Source organism: Azolla caroliniana, unplaced genomic scaffold (assembly GCF_043228905.1).
Source record: "Azolla caroliniana isolate FFs.n. ecotype wild unplaced genomic scaffold, voAzoCaro1.0.p SCAF_1, whole genome shotgun sequence".
NCBI classification, from domain to species: domain Eukaryota; kingdom Viridiplantae; phylum Streptophyta; class Polypodiopsida; order Salviniales; family Salviniaceae; genus Azolla; species Azolla caroliniana.
In genome coordinates this window covers 10737274-10748863 of record NW_028230436.1, presented here as the reverse complement: position 1 = coordinate 10748863, position 11590 = coordinate 10737274, and the positions used below count along the sequence as shown (strand labels likewise).

Below are 11590 nucleotides of genomic sequence, written 5' to 3'. Positions count from 1 at the left end.
CATTGAGAGTAACTTTCTCCAATATTACAGTGTGAAGAAAAGAAGGCCTTGGGAGCTAGGGCTAATAAATTGAATAGTGGGCACAGTGGAATCCAGGGGGATACGAGTGATGGAACAAGTTCAGGGAGCCTCAAGTAGGGAGTTCAAACCTAAGCGTCATCTATGATGGCCACCTCCCGACAAATAGAAAATGTGCTTCCCAATTGAATAATCTAAGACAACATTATCTCCATACTTATAGAATAGCCATAAAAAATATGAGTAATAAATAAGGTGCCATTCACATTGATCACTGTCTCAGCAGCCTTGTTCTAGAAATGTAGGAGAGATGTTACACAAGAACAATTAATAAAATTTATATTACAAAAGTATTTCAACAAAGCTAATTGTTATAACCTACTCATTCAGACTGGGATAACTTCTCCTGGCTCAACTTCAATTGCAGTTTTTCCTCTTCTACTTTCGCAAGCAAAGATTCTAGCTCTGCCTCAGGCAACTCCTCTAATCGTTTCTGATATTTCAAACCAAATACTTGACTTATTGCTTTTAAATCAAATGTGTTTGCTTCACATACATTGATTATATAGGAAAACAGCAAATAAACCCTAACTTTTTGGATATTTACAAGAATATTCCTATGCTTCCAAATTTTACCATATTACCCTTAGTGCAAATTATAAAACTTCAGGTAATTTTTAAAAGCTCGGAGATATTCTAGTACATAACCAATTAGTTACGATATTTTGGTGTTATGCCATTTATTATACCTGCATGACTTTGTTTTCATAGTCCTGAAGCTGTTTGGCATAAGTCATCTCTTTCGTGGAAACTCTGAACACGTAGGTGGAAATCCAACCAAGCGTGAGACCAAGTACCATTACGAGTTGTACAACATTTCCGGCTTTTAGGGGATCAACTCCGACAAACTGTGAAATAAATCAGAAATCAAACACTTTAGAATAATACCAATAAAGTGTTAATTACCCACACTAATTGAATTAATTGCAGGTACCTTGTATCAAAGGAAAACTAGTAGCCTACAGATTCACAATATAATCAAATTGTAGGAGTGTTTTGGTAATTTGGACTTGTATGGAAATTACAAAGTTATTAATATATTGGTGTTATTAATATATATACGTATCACAACCTTAATAGAGTTGTATATTACAAATGTGATCAAAGAATCACGGTAGACGAGAATAATTTATGTTGGAAAGAACTGAAATAAAGATTTATTGATTGGCATCTTCAGAAAGTCGAACATGACCGATTGGGTCGAAAAACAATGCAATGAACCTATCAACATGCAGGCATCGTAGCTCGATTATGGTCCTTGGGGGTCACAATATGACCCACGGGACCAAAAACAATATAGTGAGGACTAATTAATTTCCCTCGAGATAAAGAAGGTTTTGGGCCTTTGTTAGCTTGCTTTACACAGTAAAGTGCGCAAGAATATACAAAATTGCATAACTGAGTGGAAATGTCTACAAAGGCTAAATTGGACTATGCATCACACTGTGATGTGAGAATATGAGTTCTCTTTCTGCTACGTCAATCATAGGCTGATAGTAGTGTGATAGACATCACGGTTGAGGCATAGAAAAACGAGACGACCAAAACACAATTCCATATTGTGATGATAGGGATCTCCAGCAAGGGAATGCGACAAGAGACAGGAAAAAGAAAACTGAACATGAATGAGAAGTTGAAAATTAGTTGTCCTTGTGACAATGGGTTGGGGTGCCAAAAGGTGTTGAAGTAATCCTTATTTTTTGTGAGGTTTCTGAAAACAAGCTTCACATTTCCAACAGGAATCCATATCCTGGAATGAGGCTAGAATATTTCTTGTACTCAGGAAGGTGATACCTAAATATATTAGGCTTGGACCTTTGTTAGCTTTGTTAGTATCTTAAAACAAGCTTTTAGACCTCTGCGGTATATATTACCTTGAACCTCTCCTAGCATATAATAGACGTTTTGTGAGGTTTCTGAAACAAGCTTGGGTCCAATGTCTTCACATTTCCACCAGCATTCCATATCCTTGAATGGGTTCCCACCTTCCTAAAAGTGTGGAAAACCATGAGCTTGGTTCTAAAATTTGATTGACGGCCACTTATACAATTTGCATTCATTGCATATGCTGTAACTTCTCAAATGAATTACATATACAGACAATATTATCAGTGATGGAGCATGTCGACATTGGTGTTCCCCACCGCACCATCTGTAACCGTGAACACAGAGGAACCAATGGAAACATTCTGATGAGGCTCTTTCCAGATTGTTTTTACAATTTTGTGCAGTAGCTGAAGTTTTTGGGCCATTAGTTTGCCACAGCCACTTTGTCACTCCCTAGAATGGCACCACATGGTTATTCAAATGGACTTTATGTACATTTTATACAAGACCTGTTATAGTGGAAAACAATTTCTAACACCATATTAAAATGTGTTGTGCATATCAGCCGAAAATAGTCACTTGCCTACCACTCTTTCCCTATAATGCAATGATGCCAGGTATCATCTCCGACAGTACCCCGAGAGAGTGCATATCAGCCCAAAATTGTCACTTGCCAACCACACTTTCCCTATAATGCAATGATGCCAGATATCATCTCTGACAGTACTCTGAGAGATTGCAGCCTATGTAGAAGAAAATCATGTGCAGTTCATGCGGGGGGGGAAATTCCACAAGGCAATATTGAAAGTTGTGACTCATCAGTCTCAGAAAACAGAGCAAAGAAATTCAGTCGATGGGAAACCTAAAAAAATCCTTAAACAAGTCCTCAACATCATTAAAAATATTAAAAACTAAATAAATAATGAGAAAATTTACAATCTTGATTGTGTCAATGCCATATAAATGATTGAATAATCTAGAAAAAAAGACTAAAGAAATAATATGGAAAGAGAAATGAAAGAGTACCTCGAGACCATATTTGAGGCCAACGCCAGCTGCGGTGATGCCTACCCCAATGAGGATAACATCTTTTCTAGTGTAACCAAAGGGAGGCTGACATACACAGTGAATACAGATGAAAATGAAACTCTAAATCGCACATGTGACTATCCCAAAAGAAAAAGAAAAAACACATAAATTAGTGAGAGTGGCTTCCCCATTTCCAAAGATCTCTCTATCTATCTCTATCTTTATCTCTATCTCTCTGCCACGCGCGCGCGCACACACACACACAAGATTCCTGTAAACATGTATATATGCATACCTTCTCTTCAGTTTGGCCTTCTTTGTCGTTACTAATAGAGAGAGGAGCGAAATGCCGCGTGTTCCTGGGAGGATGAGAAGGTGAGCAATTTGACAGCAGAGCAGATGAGACGAAGGATAGAGAGTTCATTCGAGCATTCGATCTTAAACACGATGCAGATGATGACACGAGTGATGCCTGCGATGGCGATGGCGATGGCGATGGCGATGGCACGCACAGAGCGAAGGCGCACATTTTCGTATGTTCAGAGTGAGGGAGCCCTTTCTTCTTTCACACTCTATCCGCTCTAATACATACATTATACATTATACTATCCTCTCTAATACATACATACATACATACATACATACATACATACATAGTACATACATACGTATACGTATGGACATACATACAATGCATGCTTGTTTCCATTTGCAACCAAATCATAATGAGGCTTGCTGAGGAAATCGCTCACACACGGATGGTACATGGCACATTTCAAATGGCGTGTGATCTGCACCGTTAGATCATAATCCAAAAAAGCGCCCAAAAACCAATCGGGCTCTAAGAAGCCTCTGCGACATCTAACCTGGCTCCCATCACCGGCTCTATCATGTCTAAGTTGACTTTCACTAGCCTCTATCACGTGTAACCTAGTACTACGTTCCTAGCCCAGGTGCTTTTTCTCTAACCGGCTACATGTGCCTTTACTTGGAGTCTCTCGTTATGTCCATTTCACAAAGGGTGTTTAACGATGTAAATGTGTTAAAATGCATTCAACATGTGTATGAATGGTGCTATCATGTATCGAAATTTTGTCAATATGTGCCTAAGGATACACATTTGTTCAATAAGACACGATATTTAATCTGAATATATACTACAAGATAAGTTGTACCAAAGGAAGTTACATGATACAGAGTATGCTTGTTGCAAAGGATAATCTTGTGAATAGCTTGTGGTTGGATGTTGGGACAATGTAGATGAGCATAGACTCATCAACAATGCATGTTTTTTCACAAGTAACATCTTGAATCTAAATAACACAAGCTAATACAATGATTTACATTAGACAACATTCAAGTTTGCATTCCACATGTTGGCAATTTAGTTTGATCCACATCCAAAAACTCCCTGTAGTCACAATGGCACTCCAAAAATATAAATAATAACTAAACTGTCCATTTATTCATTCCATAGTGGGTGTGGCAATTGATGTTCAATATTTGTTTTATCTTAGAGTCAAGTTACTTTTTGTAGAGCCTCCTAGTCATCACCATGATAGAGTTTCACCACCAAGCTTGAGATAGATCATTGTGGTTCATATATGCCTACTTCATTAGTACAATTGTTGAGCATCCAGGATCACTAATTAACTTCAACCCTAGACCCTAAACCCTTTTTTTGGGGGGGAAATAACGAGAGGCCAGAGCAGACCATGGCGTGAGTGAGCAGCCCCACAAAAGAAAGAGCGCAGAGGGAGTTTCGGCCACTCATCAGCGGCTAGTGGTTGTTTTGTGGTCGCCGCTTCAGCAAACTTCTGGTCAGGAGCAGTCCATGGCGTAGGAGCAGACCATGATGTGAGGGGAACTAACGAGTAGCCCCACAAAAGAGAGAGTGCAGTAGCTAGCGCAGGAGGGAGCTTCGGCCGCTCATCAACGGCTAGTGGTTGGTTTGCGGCCGCCGCTTCAGCACACTTGCTGTCAGGTACCCACTGCATTACCTCCCCCCAAATAATAATAATAAAATTTTTAAAAAAAGAAAAAAAGATAGAAAAGAGGGGGGGGAAGGAGGAGGAAACCAGAGAACGAAAAAACAACCTATAGTTTGACATGGTGGGAGGACCCGAACTTCCAATCGATATGATGGGAGGCTCCGATCTCCCAACAGATCGTAGTTCGCTACAAGGAGAAGGAGGTACAGATTTAGACATCACCTTGTCCCCAGAGGCCAACCGACTCTCAGGTACCCACCGCATTACGTCCCCCCAAATAATAATAATAAAATTTTTTAAAAAAGAAAAAAAGATAGAAAAGAGGGGGGGGGGAAGAGGAAACCAGAGAACGAAAAAACAACCTATAGTTTGACATGGTGGGAGGACCCGAACTTCCAATCGATATGATGGGAGACTCCGATCTCCCAACAGATCCTAGTTCGCTACAAGGAGAAGGAGGTACAGATTTAGACATCACCCTGTCCCTAGAGGCCAACCGACTCTTAGGGGAGGAAATCGAACGCCTACGTCGTACGTCCTTTGTCTGTAGGTTTCTCGCAAGTAGACCAAATCGTGGCATGGTTCGAGACATGCTCCAAGTGGTTATGATGGAGAACATGCCATCGATCAAGAGCGTCAGGGGTTTAGGGAAAACTTTCTTCCACATTGAATTGGGTGATGATGCGTTGGCGCAACCTTTGGTAGAGTTCAAGGTACTTGAATTGAAGTATGACAAGGTGTTGCTCCAGCCATGGGCACCAGGGTTCGATCCAAGTGAAGGGTTACAAAAACTTAACAACCCTAGGGTGATCACTACAACATTTCCTGGCCTCCCTCCCCATTTGTGCCATTTGCTTCCTTTTTTCGGCGAACAGATAGGGACGATTTTCCCTCAAAAAATGTCTATGGCAGACACAATCGTGGAGGTGCCCGAGGTGCGCATCTTAGTGTCTTCCCTCCATGGACTGCCAACAAGAATTAGGCTCTACTCTAAGGAGCTAGGTCTCACAGTGGTGAAAGTAGTTTATGAGGGACTCCTTGGATAGTGTTTTATTTGCAAACAGAAAGGGCACCTACCTAAGGGTTGTCCTCGTAAGATTGGAAAGGGAAGCTCGGGACCTCAAGCCTTTAGGAAGACCGTTGTGTTGTTTCGCTTTCGCGTATGAAATAAGGCGGGACCACGGGAGCCCTGAACCGAGGAGCAAGAGAGAGACAAGAGGAAGTGAGAAGCGCGCATGTGTAATGCCTGCTAGACCTATCAGCAATCGTCGGCACTGGTCCGCTAATTGAACCACCAACGCGTATACCGACTCAACCAAGGAGCACACTCAAGAGAAATGGAAGAAGAAACACTAATAACATAGACAACGCAAATAACATAGAAACAAGGGATTCTATTACAATAACAGAGACAACTACAACGGTTGCAACCCTGCAAAGAATGACGACAGAGAAAGAGAGAGCTCGGTTCCCAGTCCGACATCACCTCGTCCTTGCCTCCCCAAAACCTAATGATTTCTTCCTCTTCTCCCTTCCCTTTTATAAGTCGCAGAGGAGGCCGTTACATCAAAACACGTCAACTTTATTCTCTGTCCCTTAGGACAGAAGAGATACGCTTCGATTTCCTAATTAATAAGTATCTCATACCTAATATATTTGCATCATCCGTCCTATTCTTAGTTATATACAATGTATCAATTCACGCACATCCATGAAAGGGCGGGTTCACGCCTTTAACTCCTTGATTCCTCTTAGGGCCAGTTTTCTTCACGACATCCAATCCCACCAAACCGCCCATCCACCAGTTGTCGAATACAAGTGTATAATGGACGTATTCATACTATCCCTTTCTATAGCTCAAGTTTGGGCCATTTGTGTAATTAGCATAAATGGTAGTTGCCCTAAGTTTGTCACTATATAAAGTGACCTAGTAACCTTTTTGTAAGGTTGGTTGTATTATTGTTTCTATTGAATAGAAAGAGTCTTTTGTGCCTCCTCTCTCTCTCTCTCTATCTCTGTGCACGAGCTTGGAAACTGTCATACGCAGGTACTCAACCCCAATCGAATGCTACTTGATCTTCCGCATTGACGGCCTTGTCTTCAACATTTGGTATCAGAGCAAGGTCCCTCAACCCGCTGTCGGCCGTCATCACAGCCTGCACAGTATTCGGCCTTTCGCTTCATCCTAGTCTGCAAAGCATTCGGTTTCTTGCGTCATTCGAAGAAACAGAGAAGAAAGTAGGCAAACACAAGCTTGAATCTCGCTGCGTTAGATCATCACTCGGAGTAAACCAGTCGGCTGTACTCTACTTCCTTGATCGTAACTGCTTGAGGTGGGCTTCCTGCACAACGACGACTTCAAGGACAACCCCAGTTCGTGTTTCATTCGATTGGACAATAATCGGAAGGACCAGTCGGTTCCATTGCTCTCACCGTTGCAGTCAACCGAAACCGAATCGGCTTGAAGTACTGTCGGATCGTTAAATCTAGGTTCAACTCGACTAAGACAGTTGTCGGTAGTCAATCCGAACCAAATCCCCGATTCTCCGTAATCAACATCACTTGTGTCCAACTTCGGCTAGAACGACACTGAGTGGGCCAAACCGCTGCACTTCACCAAAGTTCGTAGCCGACTTAGGGCAGAGTCATGACATCAACATCCGGCTCGTCAGAAATGAGTCTACGAAAGTTCGATGGATCGAACTTCAACTTCTGGAAGGAGCAAATGCAGGACTATCTCATAGTCAAGGGGCAAATCGATCCCATCGAAAATGAAGCACCTCCAGAAGGATACAAACCAATTGAGTGGCAGAAGCTGGACAGAATCGTCCGCGCCACGATTCGGATGCACCTATCGGAATCGGTATACTTTACGGTGCAATCGTGTACGACAGCATTCGAACTGTGGAAAACACTGTCGGACACCTACGAAAAGAAGGTCGCTGCAACGAAGATGTTTCTGATCCGGCGCCTCTACAACTTGCGGATGAAAGAATCAGAATCGGTTCAAGCACATCTCAATGAGTACGAAAGCATAAGCTCCCAAATCTCATCTCAGGGGACGGCAATCGAGGATGAACTCAGAGCAATGATACTCATGAGCAGCCTTCCCTCATCATGGGAAACTTTCGTCACAATCGTGTGCAACGCGTCAACCACGGCTGTTAAATACTCCGAAGTCACGAGCGCAATCCTGACCGAAGCAGCTCGGAGAAAGTCTTTCGCCAAAGACTCAACAGACGACACTTATGTAGTACAAGGTTCGACAGAACGATCGAACATACGAGGAAGAGATTCCTCACGGCAGCCGAACAATCAGCGAAGATGGAGCCAGTCACGGGATAATCGAATCTGCAACTATTGCAAGAAACCCGGACACATCAAAGCCGACTGCCGCGCACTCAAGAACAAGAACGACAAGTCTCAGAAATCAGACAAGAAGAGTGGCCGGCATGAGGAGATCAATTACGTCAGCTTCTCAGCTGATGTGCTACCAAACGACCCGAATATACTATCAATCGAAAATCCAGTCGGATCAGAAGTTCTGCTCACGACTGAAGAATCGAGCACATGGCTCTTAGATTCGGGCGCGTCATTTCACGTGACTCCTCATCGATCCCAATTTCGGCAATATACGATCCGTCACTCCGACTCAGTTCGAGTCGACAACTCGCAACACTGTGACATCATTGGAATCGGCACAGTAGAGCTCAACCTTGCAGGTGGCTCTACACTTGTACTTCACAATGTCCGACATGTACCCGAGCTCTCAAGGCCATTGATCTCAGTCGGACAACTAGATGAAGACGGCATTCGTGCCGGTTTTTCTTCGGGAGGGTGGACACTCCACAGGGGGAACCTCCTGCTTGCTAGAGGACCCAAGATACACTCACTGTATCCGTTACATGTTACGCTCAGAGAGGGTAACCTGTTTTTGGTGGATATTCCTGTGTCATCACTATGGCACAGAAGATTAGGACACCTCAGCAAGGCCGGCATTACGCACCTATCTAGAGCCGGATACATCCCTAAACTCTCCTTCTCGGACCATCAATTCTGCGAACATTGCCAGTATGGCAAACAAGCAGCCGCATCACACCCGACATCAGCACCAAGAGAAACGAGACCTCTCGATTTAGTCCACTCGGACGTCTGTGGCCCAATGCCGCATCAGTCTCTCGGCGGTGCCTCTTACTTCGTCAGTTTTATTGACGATTCGACTCGAAAGGTGTGGGCCTATCCAATTCGCACCAAAGATCGTGTCTTCTCGATCTTCTCCGATTGGCTCGCTATGGTAGAAAATCAAACTGACCAAAAACTGAAATGCTTTCGGACCGACAATGGGGGAGAGTTCAAATCAGAAGAATTCGTCAAATTCTGCCGACAATGCGGCATCCGACGTGAATTTACGGCACCACACAGTCTGGAGCAAAACGGGATTGCATAACGCATGAATCGGACAATCCAAGAACGGATAGTTTCCATGCTCCAACACTCCGGACTGTCGGATGGCTTCTGGGTAGAGGCTCTACTCACGACAGTACACATAATCAATATGTCGCCAAGCAGACCTCTAGGACTTCAAATTCCTCAGGAACTATGGATCGGCAGCAAGCCGAATTACGACAAGCTGAGGATCTTCGGATGCGAGGCGTACGCCCTTATTCCGAAAGATGATCACCGAAAACTTGCACCTCGGTCCAGGAAATGCATTTTCCTTGGATATGGATCAGACGGCGAAATGGGATACCGACTCTGGGACCCCGAACGCAGACAAATCGTTCGAAGTTCGGACGTTGTGTTCAACGAGTCGGCTATGAATCCATCAGTCGAAACACCGATCGAAGTCCGAAGGGTAACATTTTCCGATGTGCCGACCCTTCAAGAAGGCCCCGCTCCTAACACACGGTCAGCTTCACGGGTAGCTGAACCTTACACTACCGACTCAGACAACTCTGACTCGGCACAGCAGAATAATTCGCTTTCGGACCATCCGACCTCGATACCCGATACGACCAGTCCAATCATACCTCGACGATCCGAGAGACTGTCGCAACCTCCGGAGAGGTATTCTCCTGGAATTTTCTTCACCGACGCCAGCGAACCGACGTCTTACGAAGAAGCATCGACATCTGTCGATTCAGCCACCTGGCATCTGGCGATGGAGTCGGAAATGCACTCCATTCGGGCAAACAAGACTTGGGATCTGGTCGAATTACCTAAGAATCGACGTGCTCTTCCTTGCAAGTGGGTTTATCGACTAAAAGAGACGTCTGATTCGACCACCCCAAAGTACAAGGCCAGATTAGTTGCGAAGGGCTTCCGACAAGAATATGGCGTCGACTTCGACGAGATTTTTTCACCAGTGGTGAAAATGACAACCCTTCGTTTTCTACTCGGCGTAGTGGCAGCCGACAACTTGGAGCTGATTCAGCTAGATGTCAAAACAGCCTTCCTCCATGGTGATCTTGAAGAGGAAATTTATATGGAGCAGCCAAAAGGCTTCGTGGCAACTGGCCAAGAACATCTAGTCTGCCGACTCAGGAAGAGTCTATACGGCCTCAAACAGGCACCGCGACAATGGTACAAGAAGTTCGACGACTTCATCCAATCGATCGGCTTCTCCAAAAGCGATGAGGACCATTGTCTTTTTACCAACACAGCTCAAGATGGATCACCCATCTTCCTCATCATTTACGTGGACGACATGCTAATTTCTGGACGCCACGCGGGCGAACTTGCCGATCTCATTCGGCAATTGCGGTTGAAGTTTGCCATGAAGGACCTCAGTCCGGCACGACACATACTTGGCATGAAGATTAGTCGGCATCGCGATAAACGACATCTTTTTTTGTCTCAGACCGACTATATCGGACGTGTCTTGGAACGCTTCAACATGCAATCAGCCAAATCTGCTTCAACCCCGCTCCCCATGAATCTTCGGCTCTCTCAGCGAGACTGCCCGACATCCGGTCCGGAGGGGGAAGATATGAAGTCGGTACCGTATGCACCGGCAGTCGGCTCCCTTATGTACCTGATGGTCGCGACACGGCCTGATATTTCTCATGCCGTAGGAGTCGTTAGCAGATTTATGCACAATCCTGGCCGATCGCATTGGAACGCAGTCAAGCATGTGTTCAAATATCTGGCTGGCACAAAAGACCACGGCATTCTTTTCGGTCCGAACTCAACCTCAGGCGTAGTCGGTTACACCGACTCGGACTTCGCCGGCTGTATAGACAGTCGGAAATCAACAACTGGATACTGCTTCAAATTCGGCAATGGAGCAATTTCGTGGAAGTCGAAACTTCAGGAGTGCACAACGACCTCAACGACCGAAGCAGAATATGTAGTTGCGTCCGACGCTGCAAAAGAAGCTTTGTGGCTTGGCCGGCTGGCGCACACGTTTCGACAAGTCGACCATGACTCGGCCCCAGTTGTCTATAGCGACAGTCAAGGTGCTGTTGCCTTGTCGAAAAATCCGGTTCACCACAACGCCTCCAAACATATCGACGTTCGATATCACTTCGTTCGGGACTGCGTCATTTCAGGGAAAATCGGTCTAGAGAAAATATCCACAACCGACAATGTCGCAGATGGAATGACCAAGTGTCTTTCGGCAGACCGCTTTCGGTCCCTTCGGCATCAGATGGGCGTAACGACAA

The 11590-nt window shown here is 44.5% G+C and overlaps 1 protein-coding gene and 1 long non-coding RNA gene across 2 annotated transcripts; both read right to left on the bottom strand.

Annotated features, from left to right (window-relative positions):
• Positions 1-258: 258 nt before the first annotated feature.
• LOC147868952 (uncharacterized) lies at positions 259-3510 on the bottom strand. The gene is made up of 4 exons (XM_087325158.1): positions 3230-3510; positions 2932-3018; positions 768-926; positions 259-511 (listed from the first exon to the last, which is right to left on the bottom strand). Exons 1-4 carry the CDS (start codon positions 3461-3463, stop codon positions 401-403), a joined length of 591 nt encoding a protein of 196 aa, XP_087181284.1. The 5' UTR covers positions 3464-3510; the 3' UTR covers positions 259-400.
• On the bottom strand, positions 1621-2781 carry LOC147868953 (uncharacterized). Its single transcript, XR_015530281.1, has 3 exons — positions 2493-2781; positions 2180-2414; positions 1621-2067 (listed from the first exon to the last, which is right to left on the bottom strand). It is a non-coding gene; the product is annotated as an uncharacterized LOC147868953 (long non-coding RNA).
• Positions 3511-11590: the final 8080 nt, after the last annotated feature.

What these genes read in the sequence shown, in the direction of transcription:
- LOC147868952 (XM_087325158.1), bottom strand. Translation starts at nt 3,463, where the DNA reads ATGTGCGCCTTCGCTCTGTGCGTGCCATCGCCATCGCCATCGCCATCG. An exon ending in GCCTCAAATATGGTCTCGAG is followed by an intron (nt 927 to 2,931) that starts GTACTCTTTCAT and finishes TTTATTTCACAG; the next exon opens with TTTGTCGGAGTTGATCCCCT. An exon ending in ATGAAAACAAAGTCATGCAG is followed by an intron (nt 512 to 767) that starts GTATAATAAATG and finishes TTGAAATATCAG; the next exon opens with AAACGATTAGAGGAGTTGCC.